General features: G+C 47.3%; 2 protein-coding genes across 5 annotated transcripts in view; one reads left to right on the top strand and one right to left on the bottom strand.

Moving 5' to 3' along the window:
* RNF24 (ring finger protein 24) overlaps positions 1 to 22,437 on the top strand; it is a 61,087-nt gene extending 38,650 nt beyond the window's left edge. For all 4 annotated transcript variants that reach the window (XM_081960440.1, XM_081960441.1, XM_081960438.1 and 1 more), the window contains exons 2-6: positions 8,947 to 9,096; positions 15,265 to 15,307; positions 16,321 to 16,362; positions 18,088 to 18,167; positions 20,044 to 22,437. In XM_081960440.1, the coding sequence (XP_081816566.1) occupies positions 8,954 to 9,096; positions 15,265 to 15,307; positions 16,321 to 16,362; positions 18,088 to 18,167; positions 20,044 to 20,185 (450 nt within the window). In that variant the 5' untranslated portion in view covers positions 8,947 to 8,953 and the 3' untranslated portion in view covers positions 20,186 to 22,437. The remainder of the gene's footprint in view (positions 1 to 8,946; positions 9,097 to 15,264; positions 15,308 to 16,320; positions 16,363 to 18,087; positions 18,168 to 20,043) is intronic.
* LOC309395842 (uncharacterized protein) overlaps positions 1 to 25,244 on the bottom strand; it is a 196,386-nt gene that overhangs the window by 157,407 nt on the left and 13,735 nt on the right. The window lies entirely within an intron of this gene.

Here is a 25,244-nt window from a genome sequence, read left to right as displayed (position 1 = left end):
CTCTTCCTTCCCACCCTCTTTTCTTCCTTTCCTCCCCTTCTCCTTCCCCTCTGTCTCTTCTCTTCCTTTCCATTGCCTTTTCTGTCTATCTTTTCCCTTACCTCCTTCCTTTCCTCCCTCTCTTTTCTTCCTTTCCTTCCCCCTTTCCTCTTTCCTTTCCTTCCTTCCCTCTCTCTCTGCTCCCTTTCCTTTCCCCTTAATTACGCTAGTTCGTGATTAACCCTAATCACAAACCGGCAGTCCACAAGAGCATGTGCAGAGTGGAGGGACATGCCTACCGAAGTTCCGCAAACCTACATTTTGCAAGTGGATTCCAAAGGCATAATAAGTTGCCCGATTTTGTCGTCATCGCCAGCAACAGCTGTGCGAGGAGAAGTACAGCGATCCATGACGTACGCACACAAAGGCATCCCCTGGTGTTAACTCGCCTCTTCTCAAACTCCTCGCCTCCAAAGTCCTAGCCCCCCCCCCCCCCTCCAATTCTTTCCTCCCACAATTCGCGCGAACTCACAGCTTTCCTTTTCTTTTTTCTTTCTTTTGCTCTGGATTCCATCCAAAACATTAGCAACAAGAGATATATTTGGTCCCTCGCTAATCAGGATTTCAAAGATATTAATAAACTCCCCAAACGGCAGAGAGAGAGATAGCCGGCTGCAAACGCTGGGAATGGCCTAGAAAACAGTCAGGAGAATAATCTTAGAAATGCAGAGGGCATGGAACGACCACAAAATAACAACAACCTGTGGCTTCTTTATCTGCCCAAAATGAAACTCTCCAAAGTTGATTGCGTTCGGAGTTTGTCCCAGCCGCTCTGAGCTGTATCGTTCTCAGCTGTTCTGAGAATCAAGAGATTGGAAGGGAGCTCAGAGGCCATCTAGTCCAACCCCTGGCTCAGGGCAGGATCTGCAAAAGCAAAGCAGGGATATTGTTCTCTGTTTTTAAAGCAGTGATAAGGGAATCTTAGGAGTTTATGAAGCAGCCTGTTCCAACAGTGGGCAATTCTTACGGTGGTTCTCTTTGTTTTGTTTTGATTTATCATTGTTTTATTTACTTGCATTCTGCCTTTCCTATCTTTACAAACAACCCAAGGAGGGGAAGGGATCCCAAACACTTTCCTCCTCTTATTTCCCCTATAACGACAACCTTGAGAGGTGGGTTGGACTGAAGGAGAGGGGGCTGGCCCCCTGGTCACCTAGCTGGCTTTCATAGCTAAGGCTGAACTAGAACTCACCATCTCCTGGTGCTGGGCCGAAAGTAATTCAGCCAGCTTTTATTCTGGACTCGAACTCCCAATCTCCTGGCGATGGGCCCAAAGTTACCCAGCTGGCTTTCATGCCTAAATTGGGACTAGAACTCACTGTCTCCTGGTGATTGGCTGAAAGTCACCCAGCCACGTTTATTCCTACAGAGGGACTAGAATTCACTGTCTCCTGGTGATTGGTCCAATGTCACCCAGCCGGCTTTCATGCCTAAATTGGGACTAGAACTCCCTGTCTCCTGGTGATTGGTCCAAAGTCACTCAGCCAGCTTTCATGCCTAAGCGGGACTAGAACTCACCATCTCCTAGTGATGGGCCGAAAGTAATTCAGCCAGATTTTATTCTTAAGGCAGAACTCCCTGTCTCCTGGTGATTGGCCCAATGTCACCCAGCCGGCTTTCATGCCTTAAGGTGGGACTAGAACTCGCCGTCTCCTGGTGATTGGCTGAAAGTCACCCAGCCAGGTTTATGCCTAAAGGGGGACTAGTCCACAAGTGTGAAAATTGCCGTGTTTGGAGACTATTGCGATAGAACATAGAGTAACAGTAGTTCTATGTTGATTTGGGGAGGGGGGGTGCCTAGATTTAAGCCCCACAGGAGATCTCTTCAACCACCCAGATCTCGGAAGTTGGCTCCCCGAGGCGCCCATTCATTTCTATAGGCCAGAAATCCAACTGTAGGGTCATGCAACCACATCCTCCTTCCCCTCCCCCTTTTTCTCTCCTCTTCTTCCTCCTCCTTCCCCTCCTTTTTCTCTTCTCCTCCTCCTCCTTTTTGTCTCTTCCTCCTCCTCCTCCTCCTTCCCCTCCTTTTCCTCCTCCCCCTCTTCTTCCTCTTCCTCCTTCCCCTCCTTTTTCTCTTCTCCTCCTCCTCCTTTTTCTCTCTTCCTCCTCCTCCCTCCCCTCCTTTTCCTCTTTTTCCTCCTCCCGCTCTTCTTCCTCTTCCTCCTTCCCCTCCTTTTTCTCTTCTCCTCTTCCTCCTCCTTCCACTCTTTTCTCTCTTCCTCCTCGTTCTTCCCCTCCCCCTCTTCCTCCTTTCCCTCCTCCTCTTTCTCCTCCCCTTTTTCTCTCCTGCTCTTCCTCCTTCTTCCCCTCCTTTTTCTCTCCTCCTTTTTCTCTTTTTCTCTTCTCCTTCTCCTCCTCCTCCCCCTCCTCTTCTTCCTCCTTTCCCTCTTCTTCCGCCTTCTTCCCCTCCTCCTTTTTCTCTTCTCCTCTTCCTCCTTCTCCTCCTCCTTCCCCTCCTTTTTCTCCCCCTCCTCCTCCTTTTTCTCTCTCCCTCCTCCTCCCCTTCTTTCTAGCCTTAAACCTCTTCTTGGCTTTCGAACCCAACACTTGTTCACAACTGTAAAAGTAGCTGAGCTTGGAATTTGGGTTGGCTCCAGATTCAAACATAATATCTCCTTCCAGGTGCTCCCACGTTTGAAGCCGTGTGCAAAAGCGCTAATAAGCAATGAAGTGTGTGTGTGTGTGTGTGTGTGTGTATATATATATATATATATTTCCCCTACTGTTTGAAAAAATGGTAGAAAAGTGAATGGAATGAAGACGAGTTTGAAAGACCTACGGTGTATATATACACCCTGCATTGCTCTTCCTAGCTCATTCTTATTTTGTGTCATCCAGAAAGGAGAAGGGAAAGAAACAAACTGTTGTAAGTCGAGGACTACCTGTAAAGGCAGGACATAAATACATAAATAAAAAGTAAGACATGTCTCAGGAAGGAAAGAATCGCACAGACACGGTTGTTTTTGCAAGGTGACATGAACCCAACACATCGTGGGAAGCCCTCCACTCCTCACCGCCCGGAAGAATGAAATAGCTTGGGAAACATTGAAAAAGGCAGAATATTATATTTCTCCAAAAGGAAAAAAATCTTAAGGGGGGCAGAAACCAGCCCCAGTCTCGCTGCCCCAAGCAGAAACTCTGAGACTGATACAGTATATATACAGGTGCAGCATAGGTGGTACCTTGCTCAGTAGTAGTAACTGTGAAAGGGATCTTGGAGTCCTAGTGGACAACCATTTAAATATGAGCCAGCCGTGTGCAGCAGCTGCCAAAAAAGCCAACACAGTTCTAGGCTGCATCAACAGAGGGATAGAATCAAGATCACGTGAAGTGTTAATACCACTTTACAAGGCCTTGGTAAGGCCACACTTGGAGTACGGCATCCAGTTTTGGTCGCCACGATGTAGAAAAGATGTGGAGACTCTAGAAAGAGGGCAGAGAAGAGCAACAAAGAGGATTAGGGGACTGGAGGCTAAAACATATGAAGAACGGTTGCAGGAACTGGGTATGTCTAGTTGAATGAAAAGAAAGACTAGGGGAGACATGATAGCAGTCTTCCGATATCTCAGGGGTTGCCACAAAGAAGAGGGAGTCAAACTATTCTCCAAGGCACCTGAGGGTAGAACAAGAAACAATGGGTGGAAACTAATCAAGGAGAGAAGCAACTTAGAACTGAGGAGAAATTTCCTGACAGTGAGAACAATTAATCAGTGGAACTCCTTGCCTCCAGAAGTTGTGAATTCCCCAACACTGGAAGTCTTGAGTAGCCATTTGTCTGGAACGGTATAGGGTTTCCTGCCTAGGCAGGGGGTTGGACTAGAAGACCTCCAAGGTCCCTTCCAACTCTGCTATTGTATTGTGTTGTATTGGGTAGGGTAGGCTTTAGAAATGCGGATTGGGTAATCCATTCAGAAAGACTGGGTCAGACAGAAACTCCAGATAAGCAGCAACAAAAAAAGGTTGACAAGATTAGCTCAGACAAACACCTAGGATTTGCGTTTCCCCTTTTGCCTAGAGCAGGGGTGTCCAAACTTGGGAACTTTAAGACTTGTGGACTTCAACTCCCAGAATTCCCCAGCCAGCATGGCTGGCTGGGGAATTCTGGGAGTTGAAGTCCACAAGTCTTAAAGTTCCCAAGTTTGGACACCCCTGGCCTAGAGAGCCAGCCGTGACCCCATAGGAATCCAGAAGGTATAAAAACCCACCCTACTCTCAACTCCACTTTGTCAGCTGCCCCAGAACCACAAACCCCAGTGGTTCTGTTCACCAATAAACGGGCCTTCTTTCCAGTCAGCCTCCAGCCTCCATTTTGTTTCCGGCGCCTTTTCCCCCGGTGTTGGAACTGACCCGGATGGATCTTTCTTCCAGCAACACCCTGCAACAACTTGCAAAGTGTTTAAACTTTGCACCACATCTTCGATTACGCTTCCATAAAGAGTCAGTGGGTCCATTCCTTTTGCAGACAGGAAGTCTAAGGATGATGCCTTTATGGGTGTGTTGCTTTCACATTTCCTGGAATTTGCCCGCATGCCATGCTGTCAGCTTTTCTCCCCTTTGTTTTCCTACCGCCTCTTCTGTTTACTTCTCGCTTTGCGCAAAGCCGTGTCAAGTAAGGAAGGTGACCACATTGCTTCGTGGTGGCGTTGTCTCACCTTCCCCCTGAAAACCCTTCCCCTGTGTTACACACACACACACACACACACCCCAAAAACATGCAATGCTAGGTTGCATTAACAGAGGGACAGAATCAAGATCACATGAGATAGTACTGCTTTGTAAAGCCTTAGTAAGGCCACACTTGGAATATTACATCCAGTTTTGGTTGCCAGAATGTAGAAAATGTGTGACCCCCAGGCCTTGAATTTGACATCCCTTTTCTAGAGAAGAGCAGAGAAGAGCAACCAAGAGGATTAGGGGCCTGGAGGCTAAAACATATGAAGAACGGTTGCAGGAACTGGGTATGTTTAGCTTAAGAGAAAGAAGGACTAGGGGAGACATGTTAGCAGTCTTCCGATATCTCAGGGGTTGCCACAAAGAAGAGGGAGTCAAGCTATTCCCCAAAGCATCTGAGGACAGAACAAGAAGCAATGGGTGGAAACTAATCAAGGAGAGAAGCAACTTAGAACTAAGGAGAAATTTCCTAGTGGTTAGAGCAATCGACCCATGGAATAACTTGAAATTGTGGCTGCATCATTCCTGAAGGGTTTCAAGAAGAGACTGGATAGCCACTTGTCTGAAACGATCTAGGATCTCCTGTTGAGCAGGGGGTTGGACTAGATGACCTCCGAGGTATCTTCCCACCCTGTTATTCTGTTCCGTTCCTGTTTCGTTTAAGGACCAAAAAAAAAAAATCTTTTCTCTCCTATGGGATGAGCCCATGGTGGATAAATTCCTTGGTCTGGCAAGCAATGCCTTCCGACGTTGTCTTTCTTGCAGCCTAAATGGACTCTGGGCGCGCAAGCCGTATCCTACTTTCCCAGGTCCTACCAGTGCACACCTCCTGCTTCCTTCAAGGAAGCCATGACATTGGGGTGGAGAAGTTGGAGACTTTCCCAGAGGGGAGCATTCTGCACCGTCCCCCAATTGATCCTGTTTTGGGGGCCGAGGAACGCTCTCGGCATAAGGAATTCAGCCGAAAACCTGCCAAGCAGCTGCGTGGCGAAAGGGGCCTGCGGGGTGGGAAGAAAAACAAAAGGTTTATTTTTAGGGTGGTTTGGAAATTTCCTCTTGCAGCTTCTCATGCCCTGTGGAAATCTCCTCTCCTCCTTCCTCCTCCTCCTCCTCTTCCTCCCTCCTCCTTTTCTTCTTGCAAACGGCACATAGCAAAGGACCACAGTTGGGAAGGCCACGCCTCGCAAAGACAGGAATGCTCGCAGCTTCGCAGGAAGGAAGCCCAGCCAAGTTAGAGATCTGATTCAAGAAGAGGACGGAGGGACAGACGGTCGGACGGAGCGGCTTGGGAGAAGCGCCAGCTCCGATTAAAATTAAAGACAGCCCCCAAAGCCTCCTCCGGAGGGTGTTTTCAACCGGATGCAAAGCGAGCCTTTGCCACGCTGACAAGTGGCAGCTGCTGCACAGCTGGTTTGCTGGAAAACCAACTTTCCCTGCTGTTTTGCAGGGGGGAAAAATCCACTTTCTCTGGAGCTTTGCGTTAAAAGCAACTTCTGCCGTGTCGCGGAAAATTGGCTGGGAGGTTGTCTCGGGACCATGCCACACAACATGTGAGTGTCTCCACCGGTTTTTGGAGCCTGCTGGCGAAGCCTGTGGACCAGGCTCCCCTTCCACCGAAAGGAGGTGGCGTACCCCTCAACTTGCCAAATGCTACCGGTTCAGCCTTGGGGCTGTGTGCTGGGTTTGAGGGGCCCCGGCTGCCTGCAGACTCCTGTAGACGACCATTGATTTTCTGTTTGAGCAGGGGGAGTTGGACTAGATGACCTCCAAGGTCCCCTTCCAGCTCTTGATGAAGTGTATTCTGGAACTGTCTTCCCTACCTCCAGGGATGGGCACCTATGGATGATGGCAGCTTGGCGAAACGGTGGACTTCAACTCCCAGAATGCCAGGCTGGCTCAGGAATTCTGGGAGTTGAAGTCCACAGGTTGACGGTGGGGGGGGGGCAGGGGGCTTGTGCTTGTCCATCCCTGCTCTGTTTTGTGGTCCAAATAGGATGGAGGTTGGTGGGGGGGGGGTGAAGGAGAGGAGGCCAGGGGAAGCTACGGAGCAGTCCATGGGTCTGGGACACGGTTAGTATATGCTGTGGATGGGTTCTGGAGTCCCGGGCTGGGTTTGAAATGGGGGTTTTCTGTATTTGGCTATTTTGGGCTTCTTGGCTTTCATGATGGAGGGGTGAGCCCCCCTTTCCTTTGTGGTCTTTTATTTGCATTTTATGTGGTCCTAAAGTCTAATAAAAGCAAATTCTATTTCTAACTATAGCTACAAGCCGTATCTGTGACTTCGGTTGTAGAAATGGCTGGCATCTATTAGGAAAGGAAAAAGTAACTCTCTTTTGTGTTCTACACACCGAAAAGAATCAGAATCCTTTCTTTTCCTTTCCCTTCTTCCCTTCCCTTCTTCATCCTTTCCTTTTCTCTCCTCCCCCTTTCCCTTCCTCTGCCCTCCCTTCTTCTCTCCTTCCCTCCCTCACCCTTCCCTTTTCTCTGTGTCTTTTTCTTCCTTCCCTTCCCTTCTTCGTCCTTTCCTTTTCTCTCCTCTCCTCTTTCCCCCTTTCTCCTCCTCTGCCCTCCCTTCTCTCCTCCCCTCCCTCCCCCTTCCCTTTCCTCGGTGTCATTTTTCTTCCTTCCCTTCTTCATCCTTTCCTTTTCTCTCCTCTCTTCCCCCTTTCCCCTCCTCTGCCCTCCCTTCTTCTCCCCTCCCTCACCCTTCCCTTTCCTCTGTCTTTTTCTTCCTTTCCTCTGTCTCTTCTTCCTTCCCTTCCCTTCTTCATCCTTTCCTTTTCTCTCCTCTCCTCCCCTCCCCCTTTCCTCTTCTCCCCTCCCTCCCCTCCCCCTTCCCTTTCCTCTGTCTCTTCTTCCTTCCCTTCCTTTCCATTTCATGCTGCTGTAAACTCAAATAAAACCAAAATAACAACTCCCGTTACAGAAATAGCTGTTCTCTCTTAAAAATGTAACGTGTAAAAAAATGTCAAGGCTATTAATTTTTATACTTTACCGCACCAAAAAAATAAAAAAAATCGGAAGTCCTTTCTTTTCCTCTTTCCTTTCTCTCTCTTTTTTTTTACCCTGGATTCTTTTTCTTCCCCTTCTCCCACTGATCTTTAGTTCTATTTGTATTTTATATCACCATAAATTCTAATTTTAAAAATCTCAAAAAAAATAATAAGAAGAGCTATGTCAGCAATCCTTTTCTCCCACCCACCTGAAGTGGTGTAAGGCTTCCTGCCTAAGCAGGGGGTTGGACTAGAAGACCTCCAAGGTCCCTTCCAACTCTGTTATACTATTCTACCTGGTTTTGTTTCGCCTAATATGGGTATTTTCCTTGGTATTTTATTTTTGCCTGCCACAATCCAAAACAATTTCGATTTCCACCCTGTATCTTGGTGCGCCCATCCTTTGGAGAAACAGAATCTGCCTTTTCTCCTAGTCTTTCATTGTGGCTGTTGTGTCGTTTATTTTATTTATTACTTATTTAGTCTGCCAAACATGTACGAGAGGAGAGGTATAAGTATAAACATGGACACGAACGAAGGAAATGAGTGCAAATAAATGGGGACCATAGGACAGGGATGGAAGGCATGCTGGGGGGCTTATGCACACCCCCTTTATGGACCTCTTAGGAATGGGGCGAGGTCCACACTGGACACTTTAAAGTTACGGGGGTTGTTTAAAGTTGTGTTTACGTGTTGTGTCAACAGTTTCCCGCTGCTCGTTTCCATCTATCTTTTGGTGATGCTTCTGGATCCGCTCTCATTTTCAGCCTTGTAAGGGCGGTCCTCGACTTTACGACCAAACTGAGCATTTCCGTTGCTAAGCGAGACCCTTGTTACGTGAGCCGCGCCTCCATTTTACGACCTCTCTGGCCACGGTTGTTAAGCGAATCCTTGCCATTGTTGTTTAAAGGGAGTCCCCCCGGTAGTGAAGTGAAAATCTGGCTTTTTCCATGATCAGAAGGTTGCAAAAGGGATCAGAAAACTGGTCCTAATTCCATTTTTTTTCAGGGATGTTGCAACTTTGAACGGTCACTAAACGAACGGTCGTAAGTCGAGGCACACCTGTATCCTCTTTTTGTTTTGTTTCAAGAGCGGCATTGAAGGATGGTGTGTAAATCTCCCCCCCCTCCCCCAGAGTTTTGAATTCTTTTTTTTTATTATTATTATTTTTAAACCGAATTTTGAATTCTCACCATGTGATTTTTCCTGTTTGTGTGTGTGTGTGTGTTTTCTTCCACAGACCATCCATGAGCTCAGATTTCCAGCATTATAGTTTCAGGATGCCAAACATTGGATTCCAGAACCTGCCTCTCAACATATACATTGTGGTCTTTGGCACGGCGATTTTTGTCTTTATCCTCAGTTTACTTTTCTGCTGCTATTTGATAAGGTAAGAAACAAACACCCCTTTCCTTTTGTGTGGGGGGAAAATGTAGTTTACTCAAAGAAAGTTCAGAAAGTTTAAAGATTTAAAGTTAAGAAAGTTTAAAGAGTTTAAGATTTAAAGTTAAGAAAGTTTAAAGATTTAAAGTTAAGAAAGTTTAAAGAGTTTAAAGATTTAAAGTTTAAAAAGTTTAAAGAGTTTAAGATTTAAAGTTAAGAAAGTTTAAAGATTTAAAGTTAAGAAAGTTTAAAGAGTTTAAAGATTTAAAGTTTAAAAAGTTTAAAGATTTTAAGTTAAGAAAGTTTAAAGATTTTGAGACTGTACAGGTAGTTCTCGACTTACAACCACAATTGAGGCCAAAATGTACGTGCTGCTAAGTGAAAAATTTGTTAAGTGAGTTTTACCCCATTTTACGATTTTCCTTGCCACACTTGTTAAGTGAATCGCTGCAGCTGTTCAATTAGTCACCCGGTCATTAAAGTGAATCTGGCTTTCCCCATTGACTTTGCTCGTCAGAAGGTCGCCAAAAGGTGACCCCAGGACACCTAAAAACCATCATAAATATCAGCCAATCACGTGACCTGCAACGGTCATAAGAATGGAAAACAGTTGTAAGTCACCTAAGTCTCAAAAGGGGATCACACCGTCCCAGGACACTGCAACCGTCATAAATAGGAGTCAGTCAACGAGCATCCAAATTTTGATCAGCGGACGCCGCAACACTTCTGTGAAAAAACGTTTTAAGTCCCCTTTTTCAGTGCTGCTGTAATTTTGAACGGTCACTAAATGAAACTGTTGTAAGTCAAGGAGTAAGGGAAGTGGTGCCTCAGTGGCTAAGATGCTGAGCTTGTCGGTCAGAAGGTCAGCGGTTCGAAACCCTAGCACCGCATAACGGAGTGAGCTCCCGTGACTTCTCCCAGCTTCTGCCAACCTAGCAGTTGGAAAGCATGTAAAAAATGCAAGTAGTAAAATAGGAACCACCTTTGGTGGGAACAGCGTTCCGTGTGCCTTCGGTGTTGAGTCATGCCGGCCACATGACCACGGAGACGTCTTCGGACAGCGCTGGCTCTTCGGCTTTGAAATGGAGATGAGCTCCACCCCCTAGAGCAGGGGTGGGGAACTGTGGCTCTTTTGCGACTTGTGGACTTCAACTCCCAGAATTCCAGAACCAACATAGCTGCCTCAGGAATTCTGGGAGTTGAAGTCCACAAGTCGCAAAAGAGCCACAGTTCCCCACCCCTGCCCTAGAGTCAAGAACGACTAGCATATATGTGCGAGGGGAACCTTTACCTTTAAGTCAAGGAGTAGTTATCATTACTTCCTGTTTAAAAATGCAAAGCTGATTTTGGGTAAGTCATGAGCTCCGTCTTCAAATGTTTAAGCAAATTATTAAGGAGGCTGACTTGAGTTGAAGAATGTTCAAATGTTTGGCTCAGCTATTTGTCTTCCTCCTTCACATTCTTCAGGAGGAGTGAACGCTTGTTCAAATTCTTGAGTTGGGAAGTCCTCCTAGTTTGCCTTCAACCCGATCAGGACACTTGGTCATTTTGAGAAAAATGGCAGTCTTGGATCTAACTCAAAACCTGGGTTTAATTGCGAAGTTAGTCTTGGGTCTAATTGCAGAATTGAAAAGTTGATCTTTACAAAAAAAGTGGCTCAGTGGCTAAAACGCTGAGCTTGTCGATCAGAAAGGTCGGCAGTTTGGTGGTTCGAATCCCGAGTGCACCATAACGGAGTGAGCTCCTGTGACTTGTCCCAGCTTCTGCCAACCTAGCAGTTCAAAAGCACGTAAAAAATGCAAATAGAAAAATAGGGACCACCTTTGGTGGGAAGGTAACAGCGTTCCGTGAGCCTTCGGCGTTGAGTCATGCCGGTCACATGACCACGGAGACGTCTTCGGACAGTGCTGGCTCTTCGGCTTTGAAACGGAGATGAGCACCGCCCCCTAGAGTTGGGAACGACTTGCATATATGTGCGAGGGGAACTTTTACCTTTACCTTAAAAGTTAATCTTGAGTAGTATTGCAAAATTGCCTAGTTATTCTTTGGCTTAATCCTAGAGCTAGGTCTATTTGCAAAGTTAATCTTGAAAAATGGCAGTTGGTCTTGGATTTAACCCAAATCCTGGGTTTAATTGCGAAGTTAGTCTTGGGTCTAATTGCAGAATTGCAAAGTTAGTCTTGGGTCTAATTGCAGAATTGCAAAGTTAGTCTTGGGTCTAATCCAGCTTTAGGCCTAACTACAAAATTGCCGTGTTATTCTTTGGTGTAATCCCAGAGCTAGGTCTAATTGCAAAATTTAGTCTTGGGTCTAATTGCAAAATTGCAAATTAGTTTTAGGTCTAGTCCAAATCCAATCTCACCTGCTTGGGGGCACCTGGATCATGGCTTCGGGGGGAAAATACCAAGCTACTTTTGGGTTGCCCCGACCTTTGTTTTAAGACAGGGGTCGGCAACCTTAAATACTCAAAGACCCACAAAAGTCGTAACCGGAAGGCCCTCCCCCCATTCAATTCTGGAGCCGACCGGAAGTCCGGTTCCCCCACCATAGAATCTCCTAGTGCAGCATCCTTTTTCCTCTACCTGTTCTAACCAAAAGCCCTATCAATTGAGCCGACCGGCGACAGGGAGCCACAGCAGAGGGCTGAAAGAGATTGCAGGCCCCTGTCTTAAGAGGAAGTGCAGATGGGTGATTGGGGGGTGGGGGGGCAGGATTTTAGCAGGGGTGAAGCCGCTCCTCTGGAAAATGATCAGATCGCTTACAGCTTTGCCTCCGGCTTGCAAAGTGCCACCTTCCGGTGTTTTGAAGCAGAGGGGATTAAGCAAGCGTTGGTAGCATGAGCGCCTAGTCAGTTGGCTTGCTTCTTGCTTCAGAGTCAGTTCAGTAAGTTGTGCTTGCTAAGTGTACAAATTGCAACAACGGGGAGCCAAGATTAAACCAAAGCAAGTTCCTGCCCACAGGGGAACAGATGAGGAAGTATAAAGGAAAATTACGTTCGCTTAGCAGATAGAACAGAAAAATAACACAAGTTTCATTGCATGCTAACCTAGATGGTATGCAGGGTGCTTAATGGCTTGGGACTTGGGTGACCGACATTGTAGGGCCTACCTGTTCTGAGAAACCCAAGAGAGAACATTTGAATCCCTCCCCCAAAAGGTGGCAGCTCCAGGGCCCCCAGAACTCCTCTCTTTGGGTCCACTTTGGAGAGAAGGATGGGCTTTCTCCGTAAGAACTTTGGAAAACAGCCAAGGCCGGCTCTTTAAGAGGAAGTGAAACATGAACTGCTCTCCTGAAGGTTGTAGGACGTGTAGGTGAGAGATGATGGTTGTTGGTCTTGGGGGTGGGCTGGGTGTTTCAGTCTTCACTACTGTAGGGGTTTTGGAAACTTCTTGGAGTTGATGGGAGCAGCGTTGAAGGATATTAGGATTACCACCGACCTCCGCTCCTTCCGTTCAAAACTCAAGACCCACCTTTTTCAACTAGCAGGCCTGGCTCAACCATAGTTCCATTTTACTCCTCCTGGCAATTTTTAAACTAGCAATCTCCATTGGGGTATTTAATTTTAACTTATTTTAATATTTCTATGTTATTATAATGATTGTATTGTGTTTTTATACCTCCTCCGTACAATGTGTAATTTTATAATATGTGTTTTTATTTATTGTACGCCGCCCCGAGTCCCTTTGTGGAGAGGGAGCGGCTAACAAATTTAATAAAATAATAATAATAATAAGAAGAAGAGGGGAGCAAAAGAGAAGGTGATGGTGATGAGATGGAGAAGGAGATGGAAATAGAGATGGGGAAAGAAATGGGGACTGACAAGGAGATGGGGAAGCTAATGAAGGAGAAGGAGATAGAGAAGGAAATGAAAGAGATGGAGATGGAGAAGAAGGAGATGAGATGGAGGAGGGAGATAGAGATAGCTGGAGAGGCAGATGAGACGGAGATGCTGGAGATGAGATAGAGATGGAAGAAAATGGAGAAGGAGATGGAGATGGAAAAGGAGAAGATAAGGGAGATGAAGAAGGAGATGAGATGGAGATAGATGGAGAGGAAGATGAGACAGAGATGCAGGAAACAGTGATAGAGATGAAATGGAGGAGAAGCAGAAGGAGGAGAAGATGAAGATGGATAACTTATTTATTTATTTATTTATTTATTTCTTGGATTTCTAGAGCGCCCCCTCTCCCAAAAAGGGACTCGGGGCGGTGTACAGTCAATGCAGATAAAAATACAATCATAAAACAATTAAATATATTTGGATGGAGGAGATAGGCTGTACAAGAAATAAATATATTCTAAAACCCTAAAAACATCCCCAATTAAAAACCCAAACCCAATTAAAATAAATCCCCGGGAGGTAAAACTAAGAGAGTGCCAGGCCAGCTGATTGAAATAGGTGAGTCTTTAACTTTTGACGGAAGGAGCGGAGGTCGGTGGTGGTTCGAATGTCGGGGGGGAGGTCATTCCAGAGGGTTGGGCCCATCACAGAGAAGGACCTACTCCTAGGTGTCGCCCGCTGACACTGCCTAGCGGACGGCACCAGGAGGAGTCCCTCCCTGTGTGAGCGGATAGGTCACAGGGACGTGTGTGGTAGGATGCGATCCTGCAGATAACTAGGTCCTATGCCATGGAGCGCTTTAAAGATGGTAATCAATACCTTGAAACGCACCCGAAAGGCCACAGGTAGCCAGTGCAGCTCGCGCAGGAGCGGTGTTACGTGGGAGTAACGTGTACTCCCCATGATAACCCGCGCGGCTGCGTTCTGAACTAGCTGCAGTCTCCGGATGCGTCCCAAGGGAAGCCTCATGTAGAGGGCATAACCCTCTCTGATCTAACCGAGACGCTCATCTTTCTCCGTTCTGTCGCAGACGGACTTGCACACCCATAGGAGACATCTGCTGCGGTATTGCGTCACGAGATCTGTGCCCCAAAACAGCACCTTCTGGGTTTTTTTTTTTTTTTAAATACATCATTGAATTCTGTGTTAGGGTGTGAAACAGCACAAGGAGGCCTTTTTTTAAATGTATAATTTAAAGTAGAAAGTGCTCTTTACCGACTATCTCAACCTACTATCTCAGCCTCTTTGTACTTCTGTGGTACTCCAAAGCCCATTATGCTGGTTATTTGCTCAGCTGCTCCTGCACCTTTCAGTCACGCGGATGCTTTGCCTTTTATCCTCCTCCTTTGTTTCAAAGCCGAGTGACTCACAAGATTACTTAGTGGAATCTTTCTTTATTGTTCTCCAAGATAATGTCTACGGTGCATCAAAGGTTTGATGTTCCAGGCGCGGCCCTTTGTCCCGAAGAGCAGGGTCTTGGGCGTTGGGCGCGCATGTTTTTAATTCACGGATGGGGGAAACCAGAGCTATAAATTCCATTTTCACTGCGTTTCACCAATGGGACAATGCTTTAAAAAAAAAACATGGTGTCCTATCTTTTGAGGAAACCCTTCAAGGTGTCTCCGTACCAGCTCCTCAACCGCTTTTATATTTTCTCTCTCGGGGACAAATTGTACATTTTGAGGGCCAGAAAACTTTGGTATCGTACTTGGTCACCCTGTCACCCGACGTAAGAAAGATAGGAGGTCTTTGGTGCTCTCTGAGCTTGGTGGTATTCTTGCAGGCGTTTCATGACCCAACTAGGTAACGTCATCAGTGCTAGAAGGGAGTGGGGTTTGCAGAGAGGAGGAGGAGGAGGAAGTGGAAGGAGGAGGAGAATTGTGGGGTCCTTGGTGCTCTCTGTACTGGGTCGTTTTCTTGCAGGCGTTTCATGACCCAACTAGGTAACGTCATCAGTGCTAGAAGGGAGGAGGGTTTGCAGAGAGGAGTATTCTCTGAGCTTAGTGGTCTTCTTGCAGACATCTCATTACCCAAGTAGGCAACATCATCCGTCTAGAAGATGATGGGGTTTCCAGAGAGGAGGAAGAGGAGGACAAGGATGAGTAGTGGGGACATTGGTGCTCTCTGAGCTGGGATGTTTCCTTGCAGGCGTTTCATGACCCAACTAGGTAACGTCATCAATGCTTGAAGGAAGGAGAGTTTGCAGAGAAGAGGAGTGGGAGAGGAGGAGAACTGAGGGGAGCTACCTGTATTTTGTGTGTGTTCCCCCCCCCTTTCTCTCTGTGTATATATATCTTCTTTTACATATATGTATATTTGTTTTTTGTTTTCCAGATTAAGACATCAAGCTCATAAAGAACTTTACGCCTACAAACAGGTTAGCCCGAGCTTATTTTCCATTATCCAGGCAATGCAATGGAGAGTAAATTGTCATTATTTGCAGCAGTTATGTTGTAATGCCTTGGTAAGGCCACACTTGGAATATTGCATCCAGTTCTGGATGCCCCAATATTAAAAAAAAAAAAGATGTGGAGAATCTAGAAAGAGTGCAGAGAAGAGCAACTAAGATGATTAGGGGATTGGAGGCTAAAACATATGAAGAACAGTTGCAGGAACTGGGTATGTCTAGTTTAATGAAAAGAAGGACTAGGGGAGACAGGATAGCAGTTGTTCTGCCCTACGCTTCCCCAAAAAGCCCGAGGCAGAGTCCTGGTCCCAACAAAACCCCTTTTATTAAATGAATGTGAATTCCTCTCATTCACCTTCAGCCAAGACCTGGCAAACAGTCTTTCCAAGGAATATTTATGACCACAGACCTTATCTAGCATGGAAGGCTGCCATGTAAATATTTTCCAAATGCAAGGAAAGACTTGGCACAGAGTCTGTGAGATTTAGGGACAGATCTTCACACTCCTGAATCAAATCTAACAACCGAATGAAGGAATTGTTTCCTGCAAAAGCCCACTCCCCTTTCGCTCTTCTTTTCTTTCCTCTGGGAGGGGCGTTCGCCGTCCATCTGTGGCTTTACTCCCAAGTCGACCCTTGTTCTTTAGCTGTTTCCTTCACTCTGCGCATGCGCACATTGGGAACAGGCTCCAGCTGTTCTTCTGCCTCACTGATGTCCGACTCTGAAGGCAGCTGATAACTGGCATACGGCTCTGGCCCCCTCTCTGCCTCCGACACAGAGCCCTCATCAGAGCCTTCCCCAGACTCCAGGACTGGCCCATCTTCCTCCCCAACCTCCTCACTCCACTGGTGGGCCACAACAGGGTTGGGGAGGGGGGGAAATGTATTTATATAGACTTCAGAAAATTTTGGGCTTGTATTTTGCTTTTTCTATCTTTTGCAATGATAGCATTCCCCTGCCAACATATGATTCTTTGTTTTCAGGTTATCCTAAAGGAAAAAGTCAAAGAACTCAATTTGCACGAGGTAAGCTGGGTTGCTTAAACTACCATTGACTGATTTAAGTTCTCAGCATCTCGGGCTAAACCATACTTATTTATTTATTTATTTATTTATTTGTTTGTTTCGATTTATCAGTCGCTCCCTCTCCGCAAAGGGACTCGGGGCGACGTACAATTAAATCAAAAATACAAGTGTGGCATGGAGGAGGTGACATCAATATTTAACAGTCAAATACAAGTGAAAGCCACTAGGTTCAAATAAATAGCAATAAATTAAAACAGTTAAAACAATTTAAAAACCCCAAAATTTACATTTAAAATATTAAAATATTAAAATTGCCAGGGAGGTTAGAAAGTTCTAGTTAAGCCAGGCCGGCTAGTTGGAACAGGTGGGTCTTGAGTTTCGTGCGGAAGGAGCGGAGATCAGTCGTTGTCCTGATGTCTGGAGGGAGGTCATTCCAGAGGGCTGGGCCCATCACAGAGAAGGCCCTACTCCTGGGCGCCGCCCTCTGGCACTGCCTAGTGGACGGCACCCGGAGGAGTCCCTCCCTGTGAGAACGAAATACGATGAACGATTGAGGGAAATAGATGCGTCTTGTGACAGGAAGGCTTAAAGGTGACAGGATAGCAGTCTTCCAATATCTGAGGGGCTGAAGAGGGGTTGTCAACCTGTTCTCCAAAGCAGCAGAAGTCAGGGCAAGAAGCAACAGCTGGAAGCTAATCCAGGAGAGAAGCAACCTGGAATTAAGGAGACATTTATCTCCACAATTAATCAGGGGGAAATGTCGTCACCCAGCTGACCTTGGCTCACCTCGAAAAAGGCAACCAGGGTTTTAATCAGGGGGCGTACTCGGACAGGAAACCCCTCAGGAAAATCCAGAGCTGGAACTTAAGATTGGGAATTTGGAAGAAAAAAAACACGACAACATTGTCCCAAGATAACAATTACTACACCGTGTTCTGGCCGAATCAACCTCCTCCACGGGTATTTGATGTTGTTCACTTGAGTTACGTAGAGGCTGGTTTTCCGTTTGTAACTCCCAAATCCGTAGCAATACCAAGAAACACTTTAAAAAGTAGGAAGGATCCGAGAAAATTCCCAGCCAAAACAATGATAATGAATCATTCTTCCTCAGAAGTTGGGAGAAATCCTATTCCAGTGATGGAATAACCTTTTTGTCTTCGCCCCACACCCATAATGAAATGTGCGCGCAACACCCCCCTGCAGGCCACGCCCTTGCGCATGCGACTCCCCTGCTCTCCTTGTGCGCGAGACCCCCTCCGGGGCCCATTTTGGGCCTACCAGGCCTCCCTGAAGCCTCCTGGGACCAAAAAATGGGCTGCACCCCTGGGGCATGCATGTGCGATCCCCCCCCCCCCCCGTATGTGCATGTGTCTTCCACATGTGTGGCAGAGACCTGAAAATCGGCTGGCGGGAGGCGTGCACGCAAGCGCAGTGGAGCTGAGCTGGGCGACAGCTTGTGCGCCCGTAGATACGGCAGGCGTTTTCCTTGGGCAGGAAAAAGAAAATAGATTTTCCCTAAAAGAGGTCTTTTTTAAAAAAAAAATTGACGCAGGGAGAATTTTCCTCACAGACAACTTCATTGGCATTTCTTCGTTTTCCAGAAAATTCCTTTGGGCTCTTTTATTAGCATTCCCCCGATCTCTTTCTTGTCCCATTTCTGTACTTTTGACATTCCCTTGCAAACTCGGGTTGTCTGAAGATCCTTTCTTTCGCTTCTTTTTTCAGATCTGTGCCGTTTGTTTAGAAGAATTCAGACCCAAAGATGAACTGGGAATTTGCCCGTGCAAACATGCGTTCCACAGAAAGTAAGTTACGATCGACTAGTAGTGTGCTCTCCGAATGGGGGAACCTTTAAGGTGCACGGACTTCAACTCCCAGAATTCCCCAGCCGGCGTCTGACCATGTGGGGTGCTATTGGCAGCATCTCCGCGATCACATGATCAAAATTCGAGCACTTTGGTAACTGGCTTGTGTTTATGACAAGTTTGCAGTGTCCCAGGATCATGGGATCACCACGGGTGACCTTCCCAGCTTAAGTCTAATGGGGGGTGGGACTGGATTCCCTTAACGACCGCATGATTTATTGAAAACAACTGCAGGGATTCACTTAACAGCTGTGGGGAAAAGGTCACCAAATGGGGCCAAACTCATTTAACAGCTTGTTGATGTTGTTCAATGACCCCATAATTCCTTGTGGGGTGGAATTTGGGCAACCGAATGGAGCTGAGTGTTTACTGGCCAGATGCCCTTCCTGTCCCCAATGCGGAGTTTTGTCCAGCAGATACATTCTCATTGTGCTCAGAGAGAGAAATATCTGCCCCTACCTAGGATCAAACTCACAGCCTTCTGATTGTGAGGTGGGAGTTTTACCTCTAAGCCACTGCACCACTCTTGCTTAGCAACAAAAAATGCTAGGTGTTGTGGCCCGCCAGCAGCCACCTGAGCTGGCAGCAGATTCAGAGAGTGAGGAGGTTGGGGAGGAAGATGGGCCAGTCCTGGAGTCTGGGGAAGGCTCGGATGAGGGCTCTGTGTCGGAGGCAGAGAGGGGGACAGGGCCGTATGCCAGTTATCAGCTGCCTTCGGAGTCAGACATCAGTGAGGCAGAAGAACAGCTGGAGCCTGTTCCCAGTGTGTGCATGTGCAGAGTTGGCAAAGGAAGGGAACAGCTAAAGAACAGGGGTCGACTTGGGAGTAAGGCCACAGGTGGACGATGAATGGCCCCTCCCAGAGGAAATGAAAGAGGAGCGAAAGGAGAGTGGAGTTTGCAGGAGACTTTACTTTATTTCAAACTTTTATACCGTCCCCTCTCCCAAAAGGGACTCGGGGCGGTGTACAGTCAGATAAAAACACATAAATACATGGGAATAAATACAAACATAGTTAAATACTAAAAACTTCAAAGAGGAGGCTGTAAAAAACTGTACCTAAAGTAAAGCAATTAAAACAATGTTTAAAAATAACCCCTAAAAATACCCAATTAAAAATATCTGCCAGGAGGTAAGAAGGACTATAAATGGGCCAAGCCGGCTAAACGGAACTGGTGAGTCTTCAGTTTTTGTCGGAAGGAGCGGAAGTCGGTGGTGGTTCTGATATCGGGGGGGAGGTCATTCCAGAGGGTTGGGCCCATCACAGAGAAGGCTCTACTCCTAGGTGCCGCCCGTTGGCATTGCTTAGTGGACGGCACCAGGAGGAGTCCCTCCCTGTGAGAGCGAATTGGTCGCAGGGAAGTATGTGGTAGGATGCGATCCCGCAAGTAGCTAGGTCCTGTGCCATGGAGCGCTTTAAAGATGGTAATTAACACCTTGAAACGCACCCGAAAGACCACAGGCAGCCAGTGCAGCTCGCGCAGGAACGGTGTTACGTGGGAGTACCTAGTACTCCCCATAATGGCCCGCGCCAATGCGGAATGCACCAATTTGCTTAATTGGTTCGTGACTCTCCGAGACTCCTTGCTTAAGTTTTGCAGATATTGGCCTGGCAGTTCTCCAAGCCAGAGAAGGTCTGTGACTGTAAATCCTCCCTTGAAAGACTTTGCTGGATGTGAATGAGAAGAATTCACAGTCAATTAATAAAAGGTCAGAACGCTAGGCTCAATTGTGGTCATAAGCTGAGGATTATCAGTAAAGCTTACTTTTTTCTTCCTTTCTCTCTCTCTCTCTCTCTCTCTCTCTCTCCTGACAGATGCCTCATTAAGTGGTTGGAGGTCCGGAAAGTTTGTCCTCTCTGCAACATGGCCGTTCTGCAGTTGGCCCAGCTTCACAGCAAGCCGGATCACCCCGGACCGCCCCAGGAACCCCTGCCCGGCACAGCCAACATCGTATAGCTCCCCGCCGGCTGCCCCTTTCTCCTCCCTAACAGACTCCAATTCCCACAGAGACTCGCCAGTCTCTGGCCCTGCTGCTCACGGCCTCCAAGCATTTTCCCGGACTCCCTTTATCTCATGAAAAACATCTGGGACGCACCGAAGGGGAACCGATGCTCCGAGTAGGGGAGGAAAAACCCGACAGGACAGGGACCTGGCGAGTCTGCGGTTTTGTTTGTCTCTTAAATTTTATTTTTCTTTTTATACGTGCACTTTACCAAGAGAGGCATGCGGAGGTCAGCTGCCGGTCTTGGATTCAAATCAGGCAGCCAGCGAGAGCGAGCGAGAAAGGGAGACTTCAAAAACGGGAGACGCCGTCAGAAGCAAGTGTCCCTCTCCGGAGAGAGGCCGCAACGTGAAAAAAAATGCATTCGATTCCAGCATGTAGGATGATCTTTTTGCAAATTTGCTCGGGGAGATCCCAGAGCTGAAATCCGAAGCAAGGAAATCCTTGTTGGAGGAAGAGCCAAGATAAGAATAAGATTGTCTGTCGTTCGTTGCAATTCTCGCGACTTCAGGATCGGTAAAGGAGTCGCCTCCAGAAGAAATACGGCTTGGTTTAAAACGAGAATGGGGTTCTGTCGGAATTGTGACTTTGGGGAGGGGGCGCTTGCCATTCTACCCGAGCCTCGGGGATTCCCCGTTGAAAAGGGAAGGAGGAGAAGAAAGAGCTTCTCAATGACTGTCGGCTACTTTCGGAGACATTGTGGAGCTGTTGAGGTCCCGAATAAATTTCTTGGACATTGTAGGGATGATGGGACTGGCCATGCGGCCTCCGTCTCTCGTTCCCCTCCCGGGAATCCTTTTCCGAATGGTTTGCCGGCACAGAAAGACGTCTGCGGAATTCGCGTGGATTTGATTTTCTTTCTTTTTTTTCCAATGTAAAAGTGAGATATATTTCGGGGCCCTGATGGAGTGTTGAAACGGGTTTTTGCAAGAGTGACGGGCAGATTTGGGTGGTAGAGTTCCTCTAAGTAGAGAGCGGCGGTCGTAAAAAAAAAAAAAGTCTTCCCGGCCCAGATTAAGGTTGTACGCGCTGGTCGACCAAGTTGAAAAATAAATATACAAGGGAAAGGTGAGGAATTGTGAAAATGCCCACCCCAATCTTGCCCGGAATCTCGTGATATTGCCGAGAATCACGTTTCCTTCTTGTGTGAAATCAGCCAGAATTTGTCCGATTTTAACAAATGTTTTATTACAATTATGGGGAAGCAGCTGGAATGGCTTCTACACATTGCACTTATATCATCATCATCATCTTCTTCTTCTTCTTCTTTAAACAACCCCATAATCCCTTGCGGGGTAGAGTCTAGGCAACTGAATGGAGCGAAGTGTTTACTGGCCGGATGCCATTCCTGTTGCCAATGCGGAGTTGTATTCGGCAGATGCATTCTCCTCATGCTCAGAGAGAGAAATACCTGCCTCTACCTAGGATTGAACTCACAGCCTCCTGATTGTGAGGCGAGAGCTCCACCTCTAGGCCACCGCACCACTCCTCTATTGCACATGTATCCCATCCCCAAACTGGTGTAGGACTACAGCTCCCAAAATTCCCAGCCATTCCAAACTGAGAATCCTGGGAACGGCAGCCCGCAAACCATCTTGGAGGGCAGCTGAGAACGGCAAGTTACCGAAACAAGAATGCTTTCTTTCCAAATCCTTTATTTTCCGCTCACCAAAATCTGGACTTCCATCTGATTTATGCACTCTTTCCCCCCCCTCCCCCGGCAGCCATGCCAAAGTTGGACACCCTGATATACATAACTGTTCCTTCGGGCCCTCCGATAATAACTAAATTTCCTGATTTCTGGCAACAAATTTCACGGAGCTGGCGAGAATGGCCGAGGCACACAATTGTCCTTAACTACCTTAGAAGACCCCACGTCCAGTCGTCCCCCTTTTGTTCCCCCCCCCCAAAAAACCCACCATTTTGTAAATGCGCGTGACTCTTGAGAGTTTATGAACCTTAGTGATCCAACATGGATTCAGACATATTTGTACACTAAAATATATATATATATATACATATATACATATATATATATATTAAATTCTGCAGCAGAATTTTTTTTTTTTTAAGAAAAGGACAACGAGTCACCGGGGTTTTATTTTGTAAGCTCTATTTTTGTATATTTAATTGCTATTTTAAAATTCTAATGCATCTTTTTTGCTAATCATACACACACACACACACACACACACACACACACACACACACTTCTTAAAAGAAAAAGAAAAACGGGCGTTCGCATGCGATTTGACTTGAAATGTAAATAAAAAGCAAATTTTGGACATCACAGAGTGGATGGATCTGTATGGCAAAGGCGCTTTGTATAATCCGCCGGGGATAATCTGTCTTTAGTTGTGGGAAGAGGAGGAGGAAGAGGAGGGCTGCTACAGACGGATTTCCAACCAAAGCAAGTGTTTCCCAGTTTAGTAACGTCGTCGTAAGAGGAAACCACAAAAGGAGGGGAATTCTACTCTCAAACGTGGTAGTAATACAGGCAGCCCTCGATTTACGAACAGAATGGAGCCCAAAATTTGTGCTGCTAAGTGAGACACCTGTTACGTTTTGGCCCCTTTTACGACCTTTCTTGCCACACCCCTTAAGCCAATCACTCGAGCTGTTAAACGAGTAACACGGTTGTTGAGTGAATCACTGCAGCTGTTAAGGGAGTAACATGGTGGTTGAGTGAGTCTGACTTCCCCATTGAATTTGCTTGTCAGAAAGTTGCAAAAGGGGCTCATGTGGCCCCAGGACACGGCAACAGTCATAAATATGAATCAGCTGTCAAGCATCCGGAATGTCAATCTCATGAGCGTACCCGTATGTTGTCAAAACACAGAAAATAAATTTCATTCATTAACTGGGTTAAGCACATTGTGTGAACCCTGCCAAATGGAGCATCCAAAGCCAATGTCTTTTGGGTTTGGTTCCATTCCTTGCACAAAGAACAGAGCCGGAAGGGACCTTGGAGGTCTTCTAGTCCAGCCCCCTGCTCACTAAGGAGGCCCTATACCAGGGTCGGCAACGCAAAGGTTGTAACCGGAAGTCCCCCATTCAATTCTGGAGCTGACCGAAAGTCCGGTTTTCCCCACCATAGAGTCTCCTAGCTCAGCGTCTTTTTCCCCTGGTACGTGTAGCCCTCTTTGTCGCCCCAACTCAGCTCCACCACGCATGCACCTCCAGCTGGCCAACTGAGTTTTGGGGCCCTGCTGCGCATGCGGAAGATGCACGGCCAGGAGGCTTCAGGGAGGCCTGCTAAGCCCCAAATGGGATGCGGGGATGTGTGGTGCGCCCACCACCACCCTGGCCCGTTTTGGGTCCCAGGAGGCTTCAGGGAGGCCTGTCAGGCCCAAATCCGGCACGGGGAGGGGTAGCACAAATGCACAGGGGGTCATGCGCGCATGCACAGGGCGCATTGCATTATGGGTGTGAGCACATGATTTTGGCACGCGAGGAGAAAAAGGTTATCCATCCCTGACCTACGTCGTCTCAGACTGTCCAGTCTCTTCTTAAAAACCTCCAGTGAGGAAGCACCTACAACTTCTTGTGGCAAGCTGTTCCACTGAATAATTGTTCTTCCTGTTCTAGGTTGCTTCTCTCCTCGATTAGTGTCCACCCGTTGCTTCTTGTCCTGCCTTCTGGGGGGCTTTGGAGAATAAATTTGAGCCCCCCTCTTCTTTGGGGCAGCCCCTGAAGTGTTGCATTACTGTTCTCATGGGCTGCCCCCCCCCTAGTTCTTTTCTCTCGACTGGCCAAGTGCAATTTGCAAACACTTGCAGGAAGCAGAATTAAGAGCAAACGAGGCTGGCGGTTGGAAGAATCTGGAACTCTTTCAAGTCTGGAGGGAGGAGACGAGCCATGTTTACCATCTCCGATTGCCGGGACACTTTGCGAGCTTAGCCTTTTGGGTACCTGTCTCGCACGTATCTTGCACAAAACTGTCAATTGGGCCAGTACACATGGTTTCCTACACACACACACACACACACATATGCAGCCCAGGGCGGTTCCTGGAATGCAGGTCGTCTTTGACACCGTACAACTACAATTTCGCCACAAGCTTTGCACGGCTAAACAAGATGGTTGTTAAGTGAGCTGTGCCCAGTTTCACTACTTTTCTGGCCGCGCTAATTAAGTGAACCACTGCAGTTAGTATTTTAGAATAGGGCGGGAAGGGACCTTGGAGGTCTTCTAGTCCAGCCCCCTGCTCAGGAAGGAGACCCTATACCAGGGTCGGCAACGCAAAGGTGGTAACCGGAAGCCCCCCATTCAATTCTGGAGCCGACCGGAAGTTCGGTTTCCCCCACCATTGAGTCTCCTAGCTCAGCATCTTTTTCTCCCTGCCAACCGGAAGTCCGGTTCCCCCTACCATAGAGTCTCCTAGCTCAGTGTCTTTTTCTCCCTGCCAACCGGAGGTCCGGTTCCCCCTACCATAGAGTCTCCTAGCTCAGTGTCTTTTTCTCCCTGCCAACCGGAAGTCCGGTTCCCCCTACCATAGAGTCTCCTAGCTCAGTGTCTTTTTCTCCCTGCCAACCGGAGGTCCGGTTCCCCCTACCATAGAGTCTCCTAGCTCAGTGTCTTTTTCTCCCTGCCAACTGGAGGTCCGGTTTCCCCCACCATAGAGTCTCCTAGTGCGCCATCCTTTTTCCTCTACCTGTCCTAACCAAAAGCCTTAACAATTGTGGAGCCAACTGGCGACAGGGAGCTGCAGCAGAGGGATGAAAGAGCCACATGTGGCTCCAGAGTCACAGATTGCTGACCCCTGACCTATACCCTCTCAAGACAAGTGACTGTCCAGTCTCTTCTTAAAAGCCTATAGTGATTGTAGCAAAGTTATTAAGTGAATCTGGCTTCCCCCATTGACTATCCTTGTCCAAAGGTCGCAAAAGGGGGAATTGCCAGACCCCGGGACATGTAACCGTCCTAAGTACATGCCAGTTACCAAGCATCCGAATTTTGATCACGCTGACCACGGGGATGCTGCAATGGTCGTAAGTGTGAAAAGCAGTCAGA

This window comes from Natrix helvetica, assembly GCF_964273705.1.
Source record: "Natrix helvetica genome assembly, chromosome: 7".
Taxonomy (NCBI): Eukaryota; Metazoa; Chordata; class Lepidosauria; order Squamata; family Natricidae; genus Natrix; species Natrix helvetica.
Note: the sequence above shows the minus strand (reverse complement) of the source record. Positions and strands in the feature narration are given on the sequence as shown.